Here is a 26,764-nt window from a genome sequence, read left to right as displayed (position 1 = left end):
CTTGGCACGCTACAAGAAGGGAAGGAGCCCGGGAGAAACCAGTGAGGCTAGACCTTGGAGGGTTGCCAATTCTCCAGGGCCCCACCCAAAGATCAGGTAATTCACTTCCCAGTATGGAAATTCAGCTGGAGGGGTCTCACTGCCCCTCAGTTAGGCGGTGTACAAACCAGTGAGTGGTAGCAGCGACGGAGAGTGTGAGCCATGCCCACCGGAGACAGTGGGAGGCGGATAGCAGGGCTAGCAGGCCATTGACGGCAGCTCAGTTGCCCGGTCCGAGAGCCAGCGCCCGTTCCGCCACAGCCTCCTTCCATTTACCCTCCCTTTTATTGAGTTTTCTTTATAGAAGTTTGGTTGGAGTTTTTTGCTGGGTTCTGTTTTCTGTTGTCATAAAAGTTTGGTTTGATCAGGTGTTCAGTTGTTGTTGGTTGTTCTTCTTGGAGGGGGGAGGTATTTGTTGGGGATGCTTCATTCAGTTTGTTAACTTAACCTAGTAGTGTTTGGGTGTACTTTTTGGGTATCCTGAGAGAGCTGTGAAGTGTGAACTTTTAAAAAGTGTTTTTAAGGTAGGCTAGTTGTAGTGTTTCCTCATAGGGAATAATGGAGATTGGAGATGGCTGGGGGCACCTTCTTTGGGGGAGCCATAAAATGGCCCTTGTGGTTCAAGCTTTATGAAACTTAGGGGGTCATTAGAGGACAATTAGGAATAGGTCTGCTGCAAATTCAATGGATTTTGCTTGCAAAATGCCATCTCCAGCCTCCTGGATAGCCCCTATAGTTTTCCCCATAGAGAATAATGGAGATTGGAGGTGACTGGAGGTACTTACATAGAGGGGCCATAAAATGGCCCCCAGACTCTAATCTTCATAAAATTTCGTGTGTGTGTGTGTGTGTGTGTTAGAGGACAGTTAAGAGTAGGTCCCCTGAAAATTTGATGAAATTTGGTCAAAAAATGACCCTCTCCCCAGGCCACTGGAAATTTCCAAATTGAGTTTCCCATAGGAAACAATGGCTGAATTTTACTGAGTTTTCTCTGTATTACCAAACTGAAGAATGAATTTGGTATTCCCTGAATTCCGAATTTTTTTCCTGTTCGGTATTACTGAACTGAATCAACCAAAATTTTTCCTGTGCTCACCCCTAGCAGGAACAATTCAGTTCTAGACCAGGTGAGGGCAACTTCTCTTTCATTGAGCTGTATCTGAAGAATTACGAGCAAAAGAAAAATAGCAACTAGTGTTGCTCTGCAAACACTTGTACAGCTAGTAAAAGGGAAAGTTCTCACTGAGCTGTAATAGGTAAATTCTTTAGCACAGGAGTTTGCAGGATTGCTGAGCCTGTGGGCACTTAGGGATTTTGACAACAATTGATGGGCACCAGTGCTCAATGGCTTCTATGTGAGGTGCAGTTGGCCACAAAATGGCAACTATGGAATTAGTTTTAGAATGGTGGGAGATTCCAAACTGAGTGTCCTTATAAAATGGAGGTAGTTGTTTCCAAGTGCGTGCTCTCTGCTGATATTTCTTCTGAAGCAACCCTTGTTCAATAAAGTGAAGGGAATCCATGAGCAAGGAAGGCAGACTGGGCTGCCATTTGTGTATACAAGCATTCATAGTTGCATTTGGTTGGGTAGCCCAGTTTAAATGAAATGCTTGGGTGTGTGCAATGTTCTGTGGAACAGTGTTTTTGTCCTGCTATTGCCATGTTTAAATCAGGCCTTGGTTTTACTTTTCTTATGCAGTGTCCTTGAACAGGATATCAAATAGGCATAGAAAATATTTTCCAAATGCTGAAGGGCATCTTTGGACACTGCCCATGGTAACTAAAATTATATTGTATCTGATCTTCAGATTTAATCCCATTATTTAACGTAGACCAGAGGGAGTGGTTTTCTAAGCTCTGGGTCAGAATTCACAATTCTCTTAACTTACCAGAACAAAATGTGTCATTTTTAAATAGCTTGTTTTATATTCTATTTAGCTTGTGTGGTAAAATAGATGCAGGCATATTTTTTTGTATTTGGTCCTTCATCTGTCGAACAGTACTATATCCTAAGACAACAATTTAGCTATTGTACATAACTTGTGCTCATATTTCAAATTTATCTTTATTTTCAACCTTTCTTGACTTACCATGTTCTGTTATGCTGAAGTTGTTATGTCCCCTACTAGTCATCAGCATGGTTAACTAACTGAACTACTTTTTCTCCAGGTCTTCTTGTGGGCACTCTTGATGTTGTACTTGACTCAAGTGCGAGAGTAGCACCATATAGAATCCTGTATCAGGCCCCTGACTCTATGATATATTGGACTATTGCTTGTGGTGAGTATATACTCTCAGAGCAATTTACTAGAGGATAGTTTTGTAGCTTATTGTATTGCACTGTATGTTGTATTTCTTCATCTGGAATAGAAAAGGCAGTTTATGAGACATATGCTAAGACAATTTCATTCTTCTCTACTTCAGAACAGAGAAGACATGAAGACCATTTATTTCTATCAAATATTGTGCTACATTTTAAACTACTATAACCTGGTATGGCCATTTGAACTTGTGTCTCTGGCCTAGAGTAGATCTAACATTGCTGATTTCTTAACCATGGTTTATAGAGCAAGAATTTGGTGCAAACTCATGAATTTTCTGTAACCCTTTCTTATTCAGATTTGCTATGATATAAGATTGCATTTGAATGGTCCTAACCCACCCCTTTTGTGCCTTTTTCTTATTTCTCAACTGACCAAACTCTGATTGCATTCAAATATTATGGGGGGGGGGGAAAGCCATGATAAGATCTGGCCTGATTTCTTGGGTTTGTGTGCTCCTTCCTCCTCTGTTCGCATATGGTACAAACTCTGTTAAAGTATTCCTGGTTTATCCCTAATATTAAAGGTAAAGTTCATACATACCTCTATACATTTTAGTCGTTATCCAAAGACCACAGTTGTCCTCTCATGTCCCAGTTATTTTTCAAATAGTCTTTAAACTTTCCCCAATCCTTCGAAAATTCACTTGGATTTTGCTCTTTCAACTTTCTTGTCATTTTATCCATCTCCGCCATGTACAACAGTTTTTGAATCCAATCTTCAATTTCTGGTATCTCTTCTTGCTTCCAATATTGTGCATATAATAATCTTGCTGCCACCGTCATATAAAATAGCAGTTTCCTGTCCTTTCTTTGACCTTTTCCATATTCAGTCCTAACAGTAGCAGTTCAGGGCTCTTCAACAATTTACTTTTCATTATTAATGACATTTCTGCATAAATCCTAGACCAAAAAAGTTTGGCTTTTTCACACGTCCACCACATATGGTAAAAAGAACCTTCATGTTTTTTACATTTCCAGCATTTGTTTGACATGGCATTACTTACATTTGCTAATGTTTTTGGTGTTAAATACCCATTCTCTCTTAGATCTCTTAGATCTTATACCCATTCTCTCTTAGATTTACACATGTAGATATTTTCAGTGTATTTTTCCACAAATATTCCCATGCCTCCATTGTAATTTCTTTATTAAAATTAACTGCCCATTTCACCAATTGAGTTTTAACCATCTCATCCTCTGTATACCATTTCAATAGGAGTTTGTACATCTTAGAAATTATTTTTATTCCCCCTCCAAATAAAAGCTCTTCCAATTCTGAGTTTTTACTTCTAAAACCTACTTTTCTTTTATCAGATTCAAATAAGTCTTTGATTTGTCGGTATTGTAACCATCCATACCTAAACGGTAACTCCTCATGGCCCTTTATTTTAAAAGAATCTCTGTCCATCCACAGTAGTTCTTTGTATGTTGTCCAATCTTCTCCCTTGTACCCAGAATGTGGATTTACAACTTCAACCAGAACAATCCACATGGGCCTTTTCTCCCCTATAAACTTCTTGTACTTTTGCCAAACCATAAAAACGTATTAGAATAGAGACAATTATAAGAAATAAAGAGGTTATAGTGCTGTTGGGGGTCTAAAAAGAAAAGGGGGAGGGGGAAGGGGTGGGGATATATATATATATATATATATATATATATATATATATATATATATATATATATATATATATAAAGGGGTAATTACAGTTATATTATGTAGTATGGAATATGTATGTCAACCTACTCAATAAAAATCTTTATTAAAAAAAAATCCTGGTTTATAATGAGCCACAATTTATTATGGCATCTGAGCTGGGGTGCTTTAACATATTGCAGCTTGTTTCTTACTTGCAAACTGGAATATTAAACCACCTGATTTAAAATCCTGCTTTGTAGGTAAGAAACAAATAGTAATTTGTTAAAGTGTCCCGAAAGGAACATTGCAATAAATTGCAGCTAGGGAGAATTTTTTTTTAAGCCCGTAAGTCTTTAGTTTCAGCTGTGTGCAGAAGGAGAAGAGACCAAGGGGGAGTGGAGCATGCAAACCTGAAAACAATCCAAACTCATTCTCATCTTGAACAAACCAGAGTTTACTCGTGACATTTTGTTTCTCAGCAGAACAAACTCCATGATTGGATTAAAGCTTTGGCTATCTCTGGCTGCTTGTACTGCTCCCAGTAGCACTATGCAGACATCCTGCTCTTTTGAACACTCATTGTGCAGAGCGGGGGCATGAGTGTGCTGACCTCACCCCTACCTCCACGTGATCACCAAGTGGTCTGCATGGGGTGAATGTGTGGAAGAACTGCTTGTATGCACACTGTCTGTTCATGATCAGCAACATTCCATGGGGAGGGGCTGTCTCTGTGTGTTCATGCCATGTTAGACCCCTTGGCAGTCATGTGAAGGCAGGTGTCGGGACCATCCTGTTTGTACCTCCTCTCTCTCCCTGCATGGTGATTGCTCTTGTGATTGGGATGTCTGCATAGGTCTAATATTTCTAATGTTCCAGTTGGGTTTCAGTCATGTTATTTTATCAGTTATTAGAAAACTTAAAATAATTAAAGTTTGAGCTGTAGAATTTGGGCTGCAGGTGAGGGAGTCTATATAAACAACTCCCTACCTATAGCAAGCTAGCATGAAATGGCAACCTGCAGTCTTAAATAATGGTTTCATTTTGAGATGGCGTTCTGAATCATTCTTGAGAGAAATTAATGCATTGTCATAGACTGATCATGCACCAGTTACCCCTATTCGTTTTGTCAAACAATAGAAGTGCACTTTTTTTTAGTGATGGCAAGCAAGCAAGAATGTAAAAACGTTAAGTAACTTAGAAGATGACTTCAGAGGAGAGATGGATAGTGGTAGTGTGGTAACAAAAAGCATTTTTTTATTGCTCAGCAGAAAATGAGCCTTCTTTTTTCATTCCTCTAATGATTTGATGTAAGTGTATTATCTACATGTAATGTTATAGGTCTCTGTTGGTATGTGAAGCTAGAGAAAAAACTGAGTCCTTAATGTCACATTCAGAGTTATAACAATACATTTTCATGGAGTAATCTCAAGCAAAGACCAGTATGATGATCACATAGGAGCCTTTGCTGCCACTGTCTAAATTATGTAGGCTTTCAGTAATGATTTGTATTCACAGTGCAGAGTAGAAATGCAAGGCCTCTCTGGAATGGCTCAAAATGATCTCATTCCTCATCAGCAGAACTGTGTCAGAGAAGCTTATACTTGCAGTTCCCTGTAAATACGTTCTCTATAATGTTAGCTTTATAATTTAGTGGACAGGAAATAATGAGTTTGCTCATTGTATATACCTATGACTTCTGACTCTGGTGATCTACAGAATATATGTGCTAACATTTTATGAATTCAGAGTTGCAGTATTATCTAAAAGCTGCCTGACAGTTGTGGTCAAATGGCTGAAAATGAACACATTGAAATTGAACCCCAGACAAAATGGAAGTGATGCTCATTGGGAAGGCAGAGATCTTGAAGGACATTGTACTCTCCATTTTTGATGGAGTTTGTCTGAGCCTTGCAGACTCAGTTAAAAGCTTAGAGGTTATACTGGACCCAGTGCTAATACTAGAAAAGCTAGTTAAGGCAGCTACAAAAATGCTTTCTACAACCACACTATAGCTTAGAAGATGGTTTCCTACCTCAACATGGTCAACTTGACCATCTGGATCCATGCTGTGGTAGCATCAAGACTCGACTATTGTAATGCACTATACATAGGTCTCCCGTCAAAGTTACCTAGGATACTCCATTTGGTGCAAAATGCTGTGTCTTGGCTGTTACCAGGAGCAAGCAGGAGCATGAATATCACTCCCATCCTGCATTCTCTCCATTGGCTATCAGGTACCATGCTCAGTTCAAAGTATTGGCTATCACATACAAAGCTCTTCATGGCCATGGTCTAGCATACCTATGGGACTGTCTCTCTCCCTGTGTTCCTCCACAGCAGCTTCTCCTGCCAGTGCCATCCTGCACATGGGCAAAATGAACAGCAGCCCGTATATGGGCTTTCTCTGTGGTCGCCCCTACTCTCTGGAATGGCCTGCCCCAAGGAGGTCAGGAGAGCCCCCGCTCTCCTGGTTTTCCACAAATGATGCAAAACTGAATTATATTCAAAAGGGCTTTTTACTCAGGAAGGCTGTATTGTACGGAAGGGGTCTCAGATGCTTCACTAATGATTTAAGGACCATCAACTTCACCACTAAGTTGCTGTATGTCCTATCTGTTGCTTTAAGTATGTGCTCCTATGTACTACGCATGCTTCAAGTATGATCCTGCTGGATAAGAAACAGCTGACAAATATGTTGTCTAATGTCAGTTCTAGAATTGCTTATGCTCTATTTCAGCATTTCTTCAACTCTATTGGATTCTTGCTAATGCTATGTCTTTGTAAACTTGTATTTATTTACCCTATGGCATTGTTTATAGATACATCCTTGATACTGACTACTAATCTCGCACTATGTAATCCACCTTGAGTCTCAGTGAAAAAGACGGACTATAAAATGACATAAATAAATAAAAGAATAATCCAGCTGGAGTCAAGCATTTTTAAAATCACATTAATTATAATAGGAGGGAGTTAAGCACATATTTACTGAACTGATATATTCACAGTAAAATAGTCCATAAAGTACAGCAGCTTGTTGGACTTGCTTAGTCTGGGGCCAATAAAAACATGTGCTTATGAAAACAATTCAGGTTAAAATCTTCACACAGTATAAATTAGCACTAGTGAGATTTTGATTATGCCTACTATAAGAGTTTTGTTGAAGTCCACAGAATCTGGTCCATCATGGAAGTTTCAGGACTTGATCATGATGTTTTAGGGGCCTTGAGATGTATGTAGCTGCAGTTTCTGTTGTCTTCTTGTCAGACCTTGACAGGAGATCTAACAGACGATAGTCCACTGAGCAGGCTGGAATGGTAGTAGGGTTGCCAGATCCCCCCATACTCCTGGCAGGAGGTGGGGGCCCCGGCACCTACCTTTTGGGTGTCTCCTTCACACATGCGCTTTGCATGTGTGCCCCCAGGCCTGCACATTGATGCCACTTCCGGAAAGTGATGTCATCACGCTGGCTGTGGCCACTCCAGGAGTGCTCCTGTATGCTACAGGGGGGCCTGATTCAGGCCCAATTTGGCCCAAATTCAACCTGGAACGGGCCGCTGCGGTGTGGGGGGGAGCACTCCCCTATCTGGCAGCGGCCTGATCCAGGCCATTTCTGGGCCAAATTGGGGGATTGAACAGATATATTAAGACTTAAATGAACTTTGGTTAAGTTGGTTAAATTACACAAAATATAATTTGGTTTATATTTACTAGTTTTGAGATAGTTAATAGAAGAGGGTTCGAATCCAGCTGCGTTTTCTAATTATGGAACAATTAGTTGTATGACTTTTGATTTATTTTATGCATTGTTATTTATTAGCTGTTTCTTTATATATCAAGATTGTGTGTAAGCATGAAGACAGAAATGTTTGTGCTTTTCCCCATATACTGAGGTGCCAAAACAGTGCAATCCAGAAAGTCTTGGATTTCCACATTTGAGTTGGGTTTGTTTAGTGGAAGACTCCTCTCTTAGCAGATGGACTCATTGGTTCCAGCATGTTGTCTCTTATGAGCAGTAGTCAAGAGATTACAATTTTAACAGGACTTAGCCACGGTTTTAAAAATATCCAGGAAATCCATTCTGCATTCCAAAAGTTGTCCTAGAATATAAGTTGGTGATCTAATGCTCATGGATCACTTGAAGTTCTTTTGGATGAAACTATTCTAATTTTTTGTTTTTTCTTCTTTGCTGCATTCTTTATGACCAGCTTTCAAGAGCATGCTGGGACCTGAATCGTTCACCAGAGAAAAAATGATTAAACATTTTTGAGTTTTATGGCAACAAGTCACAGACGTTGAACGAACAGTTAATTTTGTTCTTGTCATAGGTTGTTCAAGAAAAGAAATAACTGAGCACTGGGAATGGCTGGAACAGAACTTACTGCAAACTCTTTCAATCTTTGAAAATGAAAATGACATAAACACGTTTGTCAGAGGAAAGATACAGGTAGTGCATGTCTTGTCCTTACATTTAATCATCCGTGTACCCCTAATTTGTCCTTACACTTGACCTGTCAGTTTGTTTATTTTGCTTTTAGGAAAGTACTGTTTCCAGTAAAAATACAGTCTTGTCAAACCTGAGGAAAATATCTCGTTGTCAAATGGCTGTGTCAGTGTAATCAAAGACAGGTTGAGATTCAGAAACCTATTTCAGGAGCAACCAAGAGCAGAGCCAGGATCAGGGGCTGGTATGGCTGGGCACCTGCCAAGGCCCATAGCCTAGCCCAGCGGGAGACACTGGGGATTCTTGCATTTCTATATGGAAGAAGTGCCAAGATGCAGCGGGACACTCAGCGTTGCTTCTTCCTCTAGGCACTCCTCTCAGTCCAGAGGCCTGTGCCATATTGTAGTAACTCTTCCTTACTTCTTTTAAAGCTGCTGGCACCTGTGGTGCTAAAACGGAGTGTGAGCAATCACATTCCATCCCCTCCAGCAGATCCACAATTGAGGGAAAGAGGGAGTAATTGGAGGAGAAGTTGGCTGTGATGGGAAAGGCAGAACAGCATTTCAGTGGGATGGGGTGGGGGAGTGGCCACAATTGGGGTGGAATGAGACGTAAACTCTAATGGAAAGGCTTAGCCCCAGCCAAATGCATGTAACGGACTAATGGGTTTTCTGATGGATGAAATCTAGTCATGGAAGACTCCTGTGCCATTTTGAAACTTCCATCATTTTCAGAAGTAGCTTTATTGTACAGCGTGAGGTGCCATTGTTCTAATGAAACTAAGCCCAAAGCTTCTTTGTGAGTGTGGAATGAGTTGTGTGGTTCTTTGAATACTAGTCATATGGACTTCCCAGTTCAAAGGCGTCTGTGAAGCTGAAGTGAGTTAGATATAGAAATTTAGATTTTATCTTTTTATATTTGTCTCTATGCTGTATTGAAAAATGATAGCAGTAGACATTAAATTCTCATCTTATATTTTAAAGGAATGAATTCCATCACTTTGCAAGTCTGTGGTTGCATGTCAGTGCTAGTCCGTACCAAAAATTGTCCATGTTGGTATTGCAGTACAAAGTATGCACATAGACTTTGGGTGGCCAAACTGTATTGTGTGATCTTCTTCTTCAGGGCATCATTGCAGAATATAACAAAATCAACGGTATCAAAGAGGATGATGACACTGAGAAATTTAAGGAAGCAATAGTGAAGTTCCACAAACTGTTTGGAATGCCAGAGGAAGAGAAACTGGTGAATTACTATTCTTGCAGTTATTGGAAAGGGAAAGTCCCACGCCAGGGCTGGATGTATCTTAGCATTAACCACCTCTGTTTTTATTCCTTTCTGATGGGACGGGAAGGTATGTATGAGTAGCTTCTGTGTTTTTTGATGTGATGCAAATATTTAAGATGGAACTGTTCTGAAAATGTTAATGTAGACATAAAGACTTTCCAAGTATCTACTCATATAGATTCAATTGTCGTGTAAGAGCTTGCTGCCGTGCATCAGGCTGCTAATAAAACATTCAGACATATTTTGTGTCCGACTCCCCATAATGAAAGATGTCCATGTGTTTTCAAGGTGACCAGTACCACCTCTGCAGTTCTGAGACATGTTGGCTTTAATTTGGGGGCTGCTGTGAATACATACTGTGAGTCTCAAACACAGTATTGCCTCTGAAAACGATGTCATAGTGAACAAAACTTTGTGGAGGACGCATAGAGGGAAAATCAACCTGATGATGTGATAAAGCTACATATAAATTCCCTTTTTAAAATTTGTTGCTATTACTCCATTGTAATTAGTAGTCACTTGATAACTTGGAAATCAAATGCTGAAAGTAGCAGAAACACCGTACAAACTGTTCTTATTTAACTGATAATTTTGAAAATAAACAGCTGCTGTTTTTGCCCCAATGATGGTGAGGGTGGTGAAGATAAAGCATTCATCATTTGCACGATCATTTCCTAAGAAGTGCTAAGCCATACATTAACGAAATTAATGCTTTGTTGTTGGTGTTGAGCCATCAGCTTACCAGCATCCTGGCACCCGGATAATTAAAAACATTCCTAACTCTTGAATCAATTTTGAGCTCTACTTGTTGCATGTGAAGTAATCACAATGACTTTGTATTAACTTAAGATGTTGTCTCATACTCACTTTTTTGTTACTATATTCTGGGCTGTGTGACTGGGATAGGATATGTTTTTGGAGTTCCATTTGCAGAATGGAATTTTGCCAGTTTTGCAGAATGGAATTTTCTCCCCTCTCGCTACAGCTCATGACACCCCGCAGAATGCTACCCCTGGGTTCAGAGAACATCCAGGAACAATGTGGAAGTTTCCAGTGGGAAGGGGTAATAGGGAAGAATTTCATCTTTCCTGGTTGAAAGTGACCATTGAATACAGCTAGTTGATTTAACAACTTAGGGAATTCTTATTTTTGTAGATGTATCCAGGAAGGTCACAAGCAAAGGCCAAAATGTTCTACAGTATTCTCACTGCTATTCAACCTTTGTTGGAAAAAAACTGACTTTGAACATAAAACCTGTGGCCAGTTACCGAATAGCATCTGAGAAAGCTGATAAAGAGAGTGGTGGTAGAACAATTTCAGAATTTCTTGGATGACGCATCTGTACTTCACCCTTTAGGCCTGGCTGAGGCTCAGAGATAGCACTGGTTGCCCTGGTGGATGATTACCATTTAAATATGAGCAAGGGATGTGTCTCCTTTCTGTTAGCTTTGGCAGTTAACCACTCAATATTATTGATATTATTGATGTGTTCAGAATAGGAGGTTAAGAGAAAATATATTGGAGTTTTTCTTGCCATGCCTTCAAAGCATGGTAGTTTATTTTTATTTACCTCATTATATCCCCACTTTTCTCCCCAGTGGGGGCCCAGAGTAGCTTACATCATTGTCCTCTCCTGCATTTTACTCTCACAGCAATCCTATGAAGTAGATTAGGCTGAGTGTATGTGATTGCCCCAAAGTCACTCAAACAGCTTCTGTGGCAGAGTGAGGATTCGAACCTGCGTCTCTCAGATCCTAGTCTGACACTCTTACCACTTCACCATACTAGCTGGCGAATCAAGATCTTTCTGTGGAATGCTGCGGGGTTCTATATTGTCCCTAGTACTTTTTAATATTTATGTTTAACTTTTCAGTTTTGGTCCATAGATTTGGCATAGGGTGTCATCAATATGCTGATAACAGCCAACTTTTATCTGTCTGAGCCGCTAGAGACTTGCTGTCTCTGTTCAAAGCCAATGCCAGTGAGCTGTGGTCAGGTAGCTGATAGAGAACAAATGAGCTGCAGCTCATTTACTAGCTGGAGTTACCTATAATTCACACGTTACACCAGTGTTAGAGTTACCACATTGACTTCCTGTTTGGTTCTGGTGTTTGTTATGACCTATAAAGCTTTTCAGTGGCCCCACTTATTTGCAGGACTGCCTCTCAAAATGCACTTCGGAGCAATATCTTCACACACCAGACCAAGGCCTACTTAGGATGCTATTATACAAGCAGATTAGAGCTCTATCTAATTGCTCCAGTGTTTTTCACTGCTGATTTGTAGTTAATAGCTTTCCTGTACAGGTCTGTATAAGTAATATTTTGGTAGAAGTGTAAGACTTAATTACATAGACGAATCATCCAGTAGAAGTTGCTTTAATCTATGTTCACATGTAGGTTTGAGTTGATTTAGTCCTTTGCATTTTAAAAATCATTGTAACCCACCTTGAGTCCTTTTTAGGAGAACAACAGATCTCCTAACAGCACTTTCTTAAGTAAATATTGCTAACAGTCGTTGCTTGGTCCTGCTTCGGTGAATCCTTTTTAATGCCATCTGAGCTAGTGACATTCACTGCATTTTATAGCAGGGATTTGTATAAATTAATGTATAAGTTAATTGTATAAATAAATTAATATGCTTTTCTGACAAACTCTACAGTGTCAGGTGAAGTGACATTAAGCTAAAATAGTGCATAAACGTATAGGCATGTCTATGATTTTTGTTTTTTGAAATGCTGAGTGTTTTTCTATCGAAACTTTGTTTCTTTTGTCAGCCAAGCTAGTAATCCGGTGGGTTGACATTATCCAGCTTGAGAAGAATGCTACTCTGCTTTTACCTGATGTGATCAAAGTTAGTACAAGGTCCAGCCAGCATTTCTTTTCAGTTTTCCTCAACATCAATGAAACATTCAAACTAATGGAACAACTCGCCAATATAGCCATGAGACAACTCTTGGATAATGAAGGATTTGAGCAAGATAGGTCACTACCCAGACTTAAAAAGAAATCCCCTAAAAAAGTGTCTGCCTTAAAACGGTAGGTATATTTATATACTTCTTTTTAATTCAAAGAGTCCCCAATTGAAACTAACCCTAAATGAGTGTATCTATCTATTACATTTTCAACAGCATTTCCTCCATGAAATTCTTGAGGGGTGGCCTACCCTCACAACCAACCTGGGATTTAGGTTAGGGGGTGTGTGGGTGTAAATGACAGAGTGGGAGAGACTTCCCAAGGACACCTGCTACGCTTCATAGCTTAGTGGGGATTTGCTGTCAACTCCCTTTATAACTGCTTTGTCTTACATTCATTGCGTTTGCTTTTCTTTCCTTCCCTCCTTTGTTGAGATTTAGAATTGTGACTTGTCTCTTTTTTGTTGGCATAAAGTTCCATGTGCAAATAATTACGCCGTGCTTTTAAACGGGCCAGTTCACACACAATCCAGACATATTGATTATTTACGCAGCAGAATGCAGGCGACTGCCTTAGACTTGTTTCTTCTCTCATTGCACATAATACCTGGATTGCAGATTGTTGTTTACATCATTGAACTTTGAAGTAGTATAGTCAAATGGTCGAATTTTTATTATTGCAAAAGGATAATTGGTAATGTTGCACTTAAGTACTTTCCTAGAAAGAGCTCCTATTAGCAAATATCAATCATAATAAAATACTACGGTACAACAGAAAATCCTACCATGTGTATATCAATAACTTGCATGGTGCAGTAGTGTTAGATCTAGTTTCATAGCTACCAGCAATAAACTAGATGATCTTCAGGAAACTGTTACCTGCCAGCTCACTGTCTCACCAGTGAAATCATATCAGCAATCTCCCATACAGAATTACTGTGAAGATGCAAATATAAAGGTTGGATTTGCACAGTTCTTTCTCTCATTTCTCTCCCTCAAACAGTCTTATCCAACCTGAAGGAGTTGATTCTTGGGGTTGCTGGTCTTGTATGTACAAATAAGGTGTGTGCTGAGAGAGAAGAGAGTTCCCATGTGATTTTTGGTCTATATGAGCGCCATGACCGCAGGAATCAGCTTTCCTGATTGATTGGGACTGCTAGAGGGAAGGGTACATTGGAAAGATCTTCTGTCTTGCACTCATGAATTGTGGGATCCAACTCAAAAGACTATAGAACACTCGATTAGAAATGTGCTACCGAAACGTTAATGTTAGTGAACTGTTACGCAAAAAGCAGATTTGCAATCCATGCATATAACCTGTGGGAGAACATATGATGTAATTTTAATGTATACAATAATAGTCTGAAATGCTCTCTTTAGGGATCTTGATGCCAGAGCAAAGAGTGAAAGGTACCGTGCATTATTCCGGCTTCCTAAAGATGAAAAACTTGATGGACACACAGATTGCACTTTGTGGACTCCATTTAACAAAATGCACATTTTGGGCCAGATGTTTGTATCTACAAATTACATCTGTTTTACTAGCAAGGAAGAAAACTTGTGCAGCCTTATCATCCCACTTCGAGAGGTGGGTTTAAAGGCTGGTCGTTTTTATTCTATTGTATACGTCAAGTTATTTGCCATTATCTTAGCTTCCCAATACCATTTTAGCATTATATTCCATTATCTTTTCCCACAACTGTTGTATGATTCACTGAAAATTGATGTTATTTTTCGTGCAATAATGAGGATCTGTACAATTGGGCTCCTTGGTTGTTTGGTTTGCAGATATTCCTAAACACTGTGCAAAGATTAGAGTAGACAAATCCTTACTTTAATGGCTTGTAAACTAAGATAGTTTTTACAAAAGGTAAAAGGAACATGGACAATAAGATTTGGATATCAGCTCTTACACATTATTAAATAATGATGAAGTGGAATGGATATTCGGAGGGAAAAAGACCTTCAATTCTAAAGTCTTTCAGTATTATTTGCTCATCAGTCAAGACAATGTATATGATTGGAATATTTTAAGAGACTATTGAAGACCCTAACCAGAATACAGTATCACCAGGATGTCTCCCATCATCTTAAGAGGCCATGGGTATGAGCCTGAATACAGTTCCACTGTATTCCTGAAAAATTCAAATATGGCGGAGTTGGCTTTAGATACAAGAGCATCACTGTACATTGTTACTGTATGGGTGCAAGAAACTGTCCCTGTTCTACATCATATTCCTTCTTGATCCCATTACCTACCATGCTCTGAGTTGCCACATACAAGAAGGCAATTTGCTCTGGTAAGGAAGATGCAAATTATTTTCTTGCACTGAGAGAAATAAGCACAACAAACTGCAGCCCTTGTCCTGGCATGTGACATTCTGTCAGGATGTGAGAGAAGCCAAGGAATATTACAATGCTTTTTATGTCCAATGTACTGTTATTGTGGTATTCATGCATGTCAGACAAAAGTAGTTGGAAAGGAATTTAAAAGAAGCTGATTGGAGAGAAAGAATGAGGCAGTATCATTTAAGTAACTGAGACATAGCTTGTGATCTTTGAATACAACTTAGCAGGATATGTTAAATGAAAAACAAATTGCCTCTTTCAGCTAATGAAACATTAAAACCCTGAACTAATGCTTGACCATAGATCATTAAATTAAAAAAAACCCTCTGCAAACTAAAACCAAAGCCTCTGTAAATTGAAACTCTATTATCCTGAAGCACCTAATGCAATTTTTATTACTTCTGATAAAACTATCTGAAAGCAGCGGTTTAAAGCTCTTGGCAATCTTGTTCATGCTCATGGCAGAGATCTTTCAGTGTACTACATTTCAGGGCATCATAACTACTTGAATGCACATAAAGGGACACAAACATGTACATTCCCTTAGAAAATTGATTGCAGAAAAGCTAGCGTTGAGAATTAAGAAATTGACTAATTAGAGCAGTGTCCCTCACATCCTTACCAATCTTTGTTATTTTAATGCTGCTTTTCCACCCAAATAGGGTCCCTGAGACAACAAACATGAAAATATGAAAACATTTGAACATTAAAACAGCATTATAAAGTAATTCAATAAAAACATATAAACACACTCCACCAAAATCAGGGAGTAGAGTCAATAACAGTTATTGGGGACATACCAAACAAAACAAACTTTCACTACCATCTTGTAAATTGCTGTTGCTAGGATCCTTTTCATCTAAAGATCCTTTTCATTTAAATACAGAGATGTCTTAGACTATATTGTTGTAAGAGCTAAGTTTACTGTATGTGAAAATCTCAGTTCTTGCACAATAGATTCATTCAGTTTTGCTGAACCTTTATCAGTCACACCTGGGAGTTTGGGATGGTTATTTAGCATCCCAGGTGTGAGACTGATAAACCCAAGTAGAATAGGAAGGTACTGATTTGTCAAAGACCATGGTTATTTATGCTGGTCTTATGAGGCAATGATCTTGGTTTCTAACTGAGTACGGAAATGTATACACTGACTGTACTCTAGTTATTAGATTTATGACACTGAATGTATGAAAGGAAATCAGTACTAAATACATCAGTGGTAAATGCACTGTATGGGTTGGATGCCATCAGCTTTTCAGCTGGTAAAAAGTTAAGGCCTTTGACTTTCAAAAAATCTAAGCTGGGGATCATAGAATCTACCTGTACAAAAGCCACATGGACTGAGTGCTATATTAAAAGGGGGAATTGGATAAGAATCAGTGGAAAAGCTGACTTGATCCAGCCTTAAATAGATAATTTTATAGGCTTCAGAATAAAAATTATGCTGTTGCCAATGTTGTATACTGAAAAAGCATGACTAGTTGCACGTGCACTCATTTATTTGTTTCTTTTTCTCTCCTCCCCCCTCCCCTTAGGTGACCATTGTAGAAAAGGCAGACAGCTCAAGTGTATTGCCCAGTCCATTATCTATCAGCACAAAAAACAGAATGACTTTTCTCTTTGCCAATTTAAAAGACAGAGACTTCCTCGTACAGAGAATTTCGGATTTCCTTCAGCAAACTACTTCTAAAATATACTCTGAAAAAGAGATTTGTGGAAGTTATAACAGTTCAGATGATGAGGTGGGTAGGAAACAGTCCTTTCTGTCCATAATGTCAGTTTCAGTTTAACGTGTTTGTGAGATCCTGAGCTGAAGTAAGAAATTTGATTTAAAAAAAAACCTAATTTTTTTGTCTGTCAAGCTGCCTTGTGCTTACTGAAGCGGTTAGTCAGACATTTTTGGTGGGCACATATTACAGTCCTTTCATAACTAGGGCTGCCAACCTCCAAGCGGGGCCTGGAGATCTCCCAGGATTACAGCTGATCTCCAGACTACAGAGATCAGTTGCCCTGTGGGAAATGGCAGCTTTGGAGGGTGAACTGTATGGCATTATGACCTGCTAGAGTACCTCACCTATGCAAATGCCATCCTCCCTTGGTCTCAACTCACAAATCTCCAAGAATTTCCCAACTACCTCAAAATAAACTCATTGGTTGTTTGAAACTGTTTGCTTCTCAAAATCTGAGCATGTCTTATGGCCCAGCAAAAATAGCCTACGTAGCTTACTACTAACATTGTCTTTTGAAGATAAAAGAGAGAGGGGACCCTTGGTTTTAAGCTGAGTCTAAAAGTAAGCACATGTCTGTTATAAAGAAGCGGTTGCTTTGCCAGCTTTCTCAGTTCATCAAGCAGATAGTGTGTTGTACACATTAGAAGAGATCTGATGGTTGCTGTTGCTTGTTGTATGACCCAAGCATTTAAAAAAAAACAACCCAAAATCTGGCATAGAAAAGAATCCAGTAGCACCTTTAAGACTAACCAACTTTACTGTAGCATAAGCTTTCGAGACTCACAGTTCTCTTCGTCAGATGCATGGAGGGTAAGAAGAAACTGGTCAGATATATAGGTGGAGAGGGGAGGGGGGAATAGATGCAATCTGTAGCTTCTGATAATGGGATCAGTTTACATCTACTCCCCCCTCCCCTCTCCACCTATATATCTGACCAGTTTCTTCTTGCCCTCCATGCATCTGACGAAGAGAACTGTGATTCTTGAAAGATGCTACAGTAAAGTTGGTTAGTCTTAAAGGTGCTACTGGACTGTTTTCTGCTACTACAGACTAACATGGCTAACTCCTCTGGATCTAAAATCTGGCATGGCAGTGATTAGGAGAGTTTTGACCAGCAACTTGCCACGTTGCATCTGAAACCCATGATTTCAAAACCCAAGTTGCTTCTGTTGAAATAAAGCTTCTGTTTTCAGGAATAAATGTGGGGGGAAATGATATATTTTCCCATGTTGGAAGATATCATCTTGTCTGGAACATTGCCTGATGCTGGTGTCAGCAAAATGCCAAGTATTGAATGTTGAATGTTTGCCAGCTTGCAAATGAAGTACGACTGCAGTAGAAACTGGAGGAAAGTAGCATGTTGGAGTGCACATAAAATTACAATATAATTAAATATAAAAGTAATCTTGCCTATGTTGCAAATGGATTCTAATTAACTTGGAGAAATTACCAATCTGTAAAGAAACTGAAGATTGTACAGTGTAGTCTCTAGCTTGCCAAATCTTAAAGTTAGGCACTTTTGTAGAATGAGCTAAAAAATCATAATTGCGCTGAACCATAAAACTGAAAACAAAACTCAACTCATTTAAATGCAGTGTTTGTCTTTAGACTTCACTATTTTTGAGCATGGCAGAATCTTGTAAAGGTCAATTCTTCTGTTCCTCCTTTTGGTTCAATATGGTCATTGAGTTTCAGCTGTAAGAATATGCCTGTGTAATTTCTGACACCACTACCCCCACTGTAGTTTTTCAGACATATGTGGTGACCATATATATCGAGCCAAGATGCTCACTAAAACTTGGGTCCCTTATTCACTTTCAAATCAACTGCATTGGCTTCCAAAGCCTGAACCACTCAGACTAGGAGTATATGGAATATAGACTAGCTCATGCTGTATCTTCCAGGACTAGTCAGAAAACCTTTTAGTATTTGTGAACTCTCTAGAACAGGGTATGTTGCTCTCACTGAATGCAGTTCTGAAAATGGAAGAATGTATATCCACAGTCCCTGGAATGACGTCCATTGCAGAATTGAAAGTGGTTTAAGATTCCTACCATGAACTTTCTTGGAACTGGGTTGCAGTCTCCTTTCTCAAATTGGACCAGTTGTATGGCTCCCCAGTGATTGCTGATATGTCTGATTTTCTTTCTCAGCAGATGAGGCAGGAGCAGTGGAAATCTGGAGTTCTATTTCTTAGACTCCTGCACAATTCTTCTGACCTCAGGGCATATTCCTGCTTTTGCCCTCTGGTGCCCCTTGCTAAACACACGGCCATGTCTTAACCTTCTCCATTTGCTGTCCTTACTTACAGGCATCCTGCCTCCCCCTTGGGATTAGCAAAGCAGGGCTAAAGGGGCCCAAAAGTTGTTCTTCTACTTACGAGGAAATGGGAGATTGTCACAGAGACCTCTGAAGCAGTCTTCCATTTCTGGGTCAGTGAGATACATGTGTAAGGCAGCAAATCGTGGCTTCTTTATGAGTGTCATTATCTTGCTGAGTTTTCCCCAGAGGTGCTTCTAAGCACTACTCTTGCATGAGAGAACCATAATCTACTCCCCCCTCCACCACCTCCAGCCCTTTTTCCATCAGGAATCGAGATCATTCCAGAAGCCCCCTGATATAAACATTTCTGCTTCTTTGCTTTGCCAAGCACTTTTATCAATTAATTTTCTGGGAACACATTAAGATGACAGTCTTGTTTAATAAAAGCTAAAAAGAAAAATGTTGATTTGCAAACGGCTGTATAGTGAAGCCAAACTCCCAGCAGGACAAACTTAATTTTATTGCCCTTCTGTATTTGGAATATTTTTAGGTGCATAATTCTTAATAACCTAGTTATGTATTATTTTCTGAAAGGTCTGTGCTTCCTTTCTCATAATCAGATGAGGTATTGTGGTGTGATAAAAAATGTTTAGAAATTTATTTTATGAGAGAATTACGTTTTACTTAATGCCAGAATTTGTGTTCCATAAACCTTATTTCTGTTGCCATAGCTTCAGTCCAAAAGTCTGCTGCACTTAATCTGTTTCTTAGTGATTTTTATAGGGCTCAGCCATTGTAAGCTGTAGCTAAGCAGCCCTATAATTTGGTTTAGAGAGGTTTCAAAGGTTACAAACACCTTTCCCAAAAGGAAATTTCTCTGTCTTGCATGACAGAATGGTTGTGAGAAGTGGATTTTTCTGCCGCAGTGCTACAGTCTAATTGCCCTTTCTGCCCCTCCCCCTACCAGTAGCTTGAATTACTGTGGCTCAGCACTAAGGCTTGCAGAGAAGAAAGGGAGAAGCAACGGGAGAAGCAACACAAACCCAACTTCTTCCTGCCACATAGTTATTAAAGCTTAATCAGAACAGCAATTAACAGCCAAATGGTACTATTATGCTAGCATATACTTCAAATAAATTGATCCATACCCTTTTCCCACTGACACCTGAACAGTTTAAAAATGGTGGGGATTTTTTTCCCCCTGTCAGGTCTATTCAAGGGCAAGTAGTATCATTTCATCAAGCCCTCAAAGAAGTCTTAGTTCTGAAGCAGATGGAGAACGACAGTTCAACCTGAACGGTAACAGCATCCCAACTGTAACACAGGCTCTGATGACCATGTACCGACGGCGTTCACCGGAGGAGTTCAACCCCAAATTAGTACGTCACACTGTTTTTCTTCTCAAATAGATAATGAATAGTGCTTGCTACATTTGTTTAAAAATAATTGTATTTTATCTTTAAATTCCTTAATTTTGTCCTGTGCAATCCGTATAGGTCAGGAGAAGGTTTTTAGTACTACCTAAAGCTTTGTGGTATGAGTTCTGCACCGTTCATGTCAAACATATCTATATGACGTGATAGTGTCATAGAGCATGTTGTGCAGCTAGCTGATAGGCCCTCTTTTGATTTATTTCTCCCCCCCTGCCTTCTGATTTATTTAAGTATATGCATTTTAACATGTATTTTCCTCATGGTATCTGTGTTCAAGGAATTAGAGACAGAGATCTTTGGCACTTATGCAATGGCTTTGTAATTATTATCTGGCAACAGGAGAAAACCTATATGACTGTGAAAGTGTTCAAAATTATTTTAAAATTATTTTGTCAGTGTGAACTTTTCCAGGAGCACTCTCAGGATCAGGAGATCCTAAATTTCTTTTAATAAATTCCGATTTGATGATTTCTGATAACAGGACACAATATTATGTGTATCGGAATATACATAATAAAAAGCTGGAATGTGTTTACATTTTTAAAACAGATATAAACACAAATGACAATGTAGGATGTTTAATTTACAGTTGTATTTTAATTTTCCTGTATTCTGCCATTCACATAGGATTTCAGTCATAATATGAGCATTAGTAAGACTAAAAATAAGAAACAGTGAAGTTTGTGATGTTTTCTTTCATGGTGCCTGCGTGTTGTGTGAGAAGTTTATATTGCTTCAGATTTTTTCCCCTGAGCTTTTATCCAATTCAGTCATCACATCAAGCTATGTGGTTTGGAATGCTGTGTGAATTGACAGACCATAGTTTACAGTCAGCAGATAAACCAGGAAAAAATTGTATGTGCTGTGTGTGGATTGGCACTATGGCTGAATGAACAAACCGTAATTATGGCTGTGGCCCCACTTCCAAAGGTCGCTGCATCTTGGAACTGAAGTGGATTATGAACCTGAGTGCTGAGAGGAAGGGAAAGAAAAGCAGAGGAGCTGCTCTAAACTGAGGCTTGCCTGTTGAAACCATGTTTGGCTTCTGTAGTTTGCAGATATCATTGCTTGGTAAGATGTATGAACTTAGCCACTGTTTCATCTCTTTTAAGGCAAAAGAGTTTTTGAAAGAACAGGCTTGGAAGATTCATTTTGCTGAATATGGCCAAGGTGTCTGTATGTATCGTACTGAAAAAACAAGAGACCTGGTGCTAAAAGGTATTCCTGAAAGCATGAGAGGGGAACTCTGGCTGCTCCTGTCAGGTGGGTCTACCGTTGAGTTAAGGATTTCTGGCTGGAACTTCTTCTGTGGAATTTGTTACTTCAGTGGTATAAATTGGGAGATCCAAATGTTGGCCATATAGAAACAAACCCCCCAAATTATTGTAATGTTTGTTACTGGGCCATCCACTCATTGAAGGTTGTGCTCCACATAACGCTTTTTTCCAAACAGTTAATGTGGGCAAAAAGGTAGGATTTGAAAGCCACCTAGAGTTTCCTGGAGCAAAACAAGTGTTTCACTTATTGCAGAACACTATTCCTTTTGGGTCAGTAGTAGCACCTCTCTACCATTGCTTGAGTCATAAACCAAATATGATATGAGTTAGGAGAGTAATGGTATAGATTAAAGAACAGCAACCCTGAGAATTTTGGCAACTGTTTATTTGTATCTTGCTGTGTCAGCATGGATCACTGTCCCGTCCTTGAGAAAGGTAGGTTATGAATAGATGTCGTCATGCCCACGCTAAATCTCAGAGTGGGATGAGCTGAACTGAGTTTTGAAACAATTATTCTTGGGAAATGGCAATCAGTGTTCAGAGGTGTCTACATCATGCCTTCAGAAGGAACATATTAGATAGTTTTAATATAGTCATGTTTTAATGGTTTTTAATATAGTCATTAACCTATAAAGCCCTATGTGGACTGGGACCAGCATATCTGCAGGACCACCTCTCCTTATATATACCCCAGAGGATGCTTTGATCAGCAGAGAAACAGGTGGGGAGGTCCACCTGGCCTTGACCAGAGCCTTTTTGGTCCTGGTTCTGACCTAGTGGAACTCTCTGTCCATTGAAACCAGGGCCCGGCAGAATGTGTTATCTTTCCACCAGGCCCATAAGACAGAGATGTTCTGCCAGGCATATGGCTGAGGCTGGGCCAGGCCTCTGCCGGCCGTGTAGGAGGAGGAGGTGAATGAGTTAAACCTCCTTATCAGATCTGTCCACCACCCTGTGCGCATTTTTAAAATTAATTAAGCAGTGACTGCTGCCACCATGGGAAGCTCTTACAATTTTTGTATCAAACTATATGATTTTATACGGCTTTTATGTGTTTTTATGGAACCATATTTAATTATGTATTGTGTTTTAAATGGTGTGATCTGCCCTGAGCCTGCTTGCGGGGAGGGCAGAATTGAAGCCGAATAAAATAAATAAAAATAAATAAATGTAAGGTTCATGGATTTAATACAGCCACATGAGGTAGCCACGCCCTGAAAATCCCTGAGTCACTCAGATTTGCATTGTGTTATCTTCCTGAAAGTGCTTTGATGAGAATCTTAGAAATTGCATTTCATCTTTTAAATTTAAGATAGATAGGATAAGAGATGACACGTATGCTTTTCTGTTTGTAATTTCATTGACGTATGCTTGCAGTTTTGAATCATTGTTATTCTTTTATATCATTTAAAGAGGGATTAGACTGATTTTAAATAAGCCTTAAAAGGTAACACGAAGGGATTTTTGGCTGGGATACAAGGTTTTCACTTGATGCCTGGTATAAATAAACTTCTGGCCTCTCTTCAGTCAGAGGGCTGATTTGTGTTGCATTAGAACAGACAAAGAAACTCCCAATTTCCATGTGCCTCTTTTGAAAGTAACGTTTCCCCCATGAGTGAGATAATACTCTACATCAGAATAGTCTTCCTGATAGGATGAAGAAATTCTTTAGGACATTAAAAATGGAATTATTTAGAAGGTCATGTGGGGATTTCTGAATTTCTTGTTTTTACTTGGGTGACAGTAGGAGTGTGTGATCCAGGATTCATGTGATCTGACTAAATAGCCAGATTTATGCTGAGCCTGCATAATCCAGCTATGCTAGATCACATTGGAGAATCCAAGATCGGATCTAGAGAGCTGAGGTCTGCTGGGCTGGATTTCTTTGGCCACAGGCTGCTGCAGCAGAGGTGGAGTGAGAGGGAAGTCAGTGGCATGAAGTGGAGGCAAGCTCCATACCGCAGTAGGAGAGTGGCATGAAGATGGTGGGGAGAGGCTGCAGAGTGGATTCCCATCCCACCCACCCTTGCCTGAGCTCCAAAAGAGCCCTTCAAGCCACTGTCAACTGCCTTTTAAATTCTGTGGCTCTGGCGAGCCTCTCACACACACTCCCCGCTTCAGGATTCTTAACTTGTGCATGAGGGTTCTCTGGTTCGACATTGGGGTTCTTTGGTTGAACACTGGTTCTTCTCCTTCACTTTGGTTCTGCTGGACTTTGTTGCCTCATCTTGCATGAAAGTGGGGCTTGCACTGAGACTGACTTTTGGCCAGGGATCGCATTTGCCCGAAAACCCTTGGACATGTTTCCCTCATAGGAAACAATGGAGAGTGGCTGGGGGGCAGCTTATTCAGGGGCCCATAGAATTGGATCCTGGGTCCAATCTTCTTGAAACTTGGCGGGGGGGGGGGGTAGTGGACAGGAAGAAGTACGTTCCTTGCACATTTGGTGGAGTTTGCTTGAAAAAGGAGCCCCTCCCCCACCCCCAGATAGTTTTTCCCATAGGGAATAATGACCAGATAAATTTGGGATTCTCTAATCAGATTAGAGAATCTTAACTCACATTTTAGGGATACAAAAAATTTTTGGTATCCCTGAAACTGAGATCCAGATCATCCGATGTTTTTGTTTTTGTTTTGCGCACACCCCCTAGGTGTGACTTTCTGATTTTCAAATTAGGGCAAGATACAGTGTATATGTGCAAATTTTTAATTGTATTGCTTTGCTCCATTTTAACTTCTTGTTGTTACCTACTTGAGCCAATTTGGTGTAGTGGTTAAGAGCGCAGGACTCTAATCTGGAGCCCGGTTTGATTCCCCACTCCACCACTGAAAGCCAGCTGGGTGACCTTGGGCTAGTCAGTTCTCTGGAGCTCCCTCAGCCCCACCCACCTCGCAGGGTGTTTGTTTGTTGTGGGGATAATAATGACATACTTTGTAAACCACTCTGAGTGGGCATTAAGTTGTCCTGAAGGGAGGTATATAAATCGAATGTTGTTGTTGTTATATCAGGGAGGAAAATGGGCCTATAATTACTTTAAATAAAGAACTTCTTCAAGACATGTGAAACCCTGGAGAGTAATTGTATGGATACATTTGCCCAGCTACCCCTAGGCAGCATATTTCCATGGAGAATTTGTAAGAAATTAGCAGAGATTATGCAGAATTTGCGCATTGGAAGTAATGAGAATTGACACAGACTCCAGTGCAGCTCTGTAAAAATACTTACTAAGAGAATAAAAACAGGGTTACTTTGGAAGAAAATAATAAATGCTATACAGACTACATGTTGCTAGTATAGATAGTGAACTGACAGAGAGAAACAGCAACTGAAAACTGAACTAGAGCAATAAAACTTCAATGTATAGCATCACTGAATTCCCCCCCCCCAATAAACAAGTTGCCCAATAGAAAATCCTAATTCTACTTCATTATGCTTAGAGACTCCCCTTTCTATGGTGGGAATCCTAATGGTTACATGCAAAGTAGGTTTACTAATTAAGTAAGTAACACAAATAGTTTAACTCTTTCATGACTGAAATGGAAACACTTGCAAATTCCCAACAGAATTTAACTGCCCAGATGAAATCTGCTGTCTTGGGCTAGAAAAAGAAGAGCCACCTGCATAGCAACCATTAAGACATCGACAATGCTGTTACTGGCTGGCAGTTAGAATGGATCAACTCAGCCCCCCTCCTTCCGCATAGAAATCAGCAAACAGCCTCAAAGCAGCATTTCTTATGTGTTTAAAGTGGAGCCTTGGCGATGAACTTACCCAGAGTCGCTCTAGAGGATGGGACAGTCAAGATGTGGTTCTAAAGCCGCTAAATATTTCCAAACTGACAAATGTTGCACAGACCACCCCAAATGGTCAGAGTGCACAAGACTTCTTGGTTGGCATACCCCACCTCTTTCAAGTTAAGGGGCCCAGTAAGAGCACCTTGCTCTAACAGTTTCAGGAAGCAAGGAGCCAGCAATAGGACTTTATGGCTCACGGTAAGCTTTCACTGAGCTTGCTTGGGCGGGAGGAAACTATCGGGGGCATATAAGACATAAGACGTATAGTATATCAGATAAACTGTTAAAGCAAATTTACACAAATTTACTCTGGTTTTGGGATATAGCCCAGTAAACATTATTTTACAAGAAAAGATAGTTGTGTGGAAAACCAAAAGTCTACTGACAAGTTAACTTGGAGACACTAGGTTTTGTGAGAATGCGCTCTGCTTGTCATAGCTAGTGGCTGAGATCCAAAGAGCCGCTTTGGGGATATTAAGGGACTTGAGCATGTTTAGCAGGATCTGGCTTTGAAGAGGAGAACCTTTGTGCTATATGACTAACTGTAGCATAGTGGTTAAATGGTTTGGCTGCAAATCAGCACTCTACTGGTTTGAATCCCACTACTGCCATGAGCTCAGTAAGTGGCCTTGGGTAGGCCACTCCTCTCAGCCCCAGCGCCCCAGCTGTATTGTGGGGATAATGATAAAACTGACCTTGTTCACCGCTCTGGGTGAGGCGCTAATCTGTCTAGAAGATCGTTATCTAAGCACTGTTGTTGTTGTTGTTGTTATATATGAACACACACACAGACTTCAAAAATTGCTTGCTATGTGGCATTCGGAGTATGGGGGAGAGCTGCTGTTAAAAAAAACCCAAATTATTTAATATGTATAGAACTACCTGTACAGTTCTTTTGTTCACAAACTGTATCTGTCATCTCTTTTATCAATGTGTTTTTTACCTTGGTAGGAGCTATTAATGAAATGGCCACCCATGCTGGGTATTATGAAGACTTGGTGGAGAAATCCATGGGGAAATATAATCTTGCCACAGAAGAGATTGAGAGGGATTTGCACCGCTCTCTTCCAGAGCACCCTGCGTTCCAGAATGAGATGGGCATTGCTGCTCTGAGGAGAGTGCTCACAGCTTATGCATTTAGAAATCCAAACATAGGATACTGTCAGGTATTTGAAATTTCCTGTGTCATTTTAAGGACCCAAATTTATTTCTTCATTTCAGGAGTTATTGTTGAATTGAATTATTTGTATTGGGAACAAATTTTCCAAAATC

The 26,764-nt window shown here is 39.8% G+C and overlaps 1 protein-coding gene across 1 annotated transcript in view; it reads left to right on the top strand.

The window, feature by feature from the left end:
- Positions 1-26,764, top strand: part of TBC1D9 (TBC1 domain family member 9) — a 67,093-nt gene that overhangs the window by 18,361 nt on the left and 21,968 nt on the right. The window contains exons 2-10 of the mRNA XM_054989989.1: positions 2,209-2,319; positions 8,330-8,448; positions 9,571-9,799; positions 12,509-12,770; positions 14,027-14,234; positions 16,531-16,737; positions 20,196-20,366; positions 21,533-21,683; positions 26,444-26,658. Coding sequence (XP_054845964.1) covers positions 2,209-2,319; positions 8,330-8,448; positions 9,571-9,799; positions 12,509-12,770; positions 14,027-14,234; positions 16,531-16,737; positions 20,196-20,366; positions 21,533-21,683; positions 26,444-26,658 — 1,673 coding nt within the window. The remainder of the gene's footprint in view (positions 1-2,208; positions 2,320-8,329; positions 8,449-9,570; positions 9,800-12,508; positions 12,771-14,026; positions 14,235-16,530; positions 16,738-20,195; positions 20,367-21,532; positions 21,684-26,443; positions 26,659-26,764) is intronic.

Source organism: Eublepharis macularius, chromosome 10 (assembly GCF_028583425.1).
Source record: "Eublepharis macularius isolate TG4126 chromosome 10, MPM_Emac_v1.0, whole genome shotgun sequence".
NCBI classification, from domain to species: Eukaryota; Metazoa; Chordata; class Lepidosauria; order Squamata; family Eublepharidae; genus Eublepharis; species Eublepharis macularius.
This window is presented reverse-complemented; position numbering and strand designations above follow the sequence as displayed.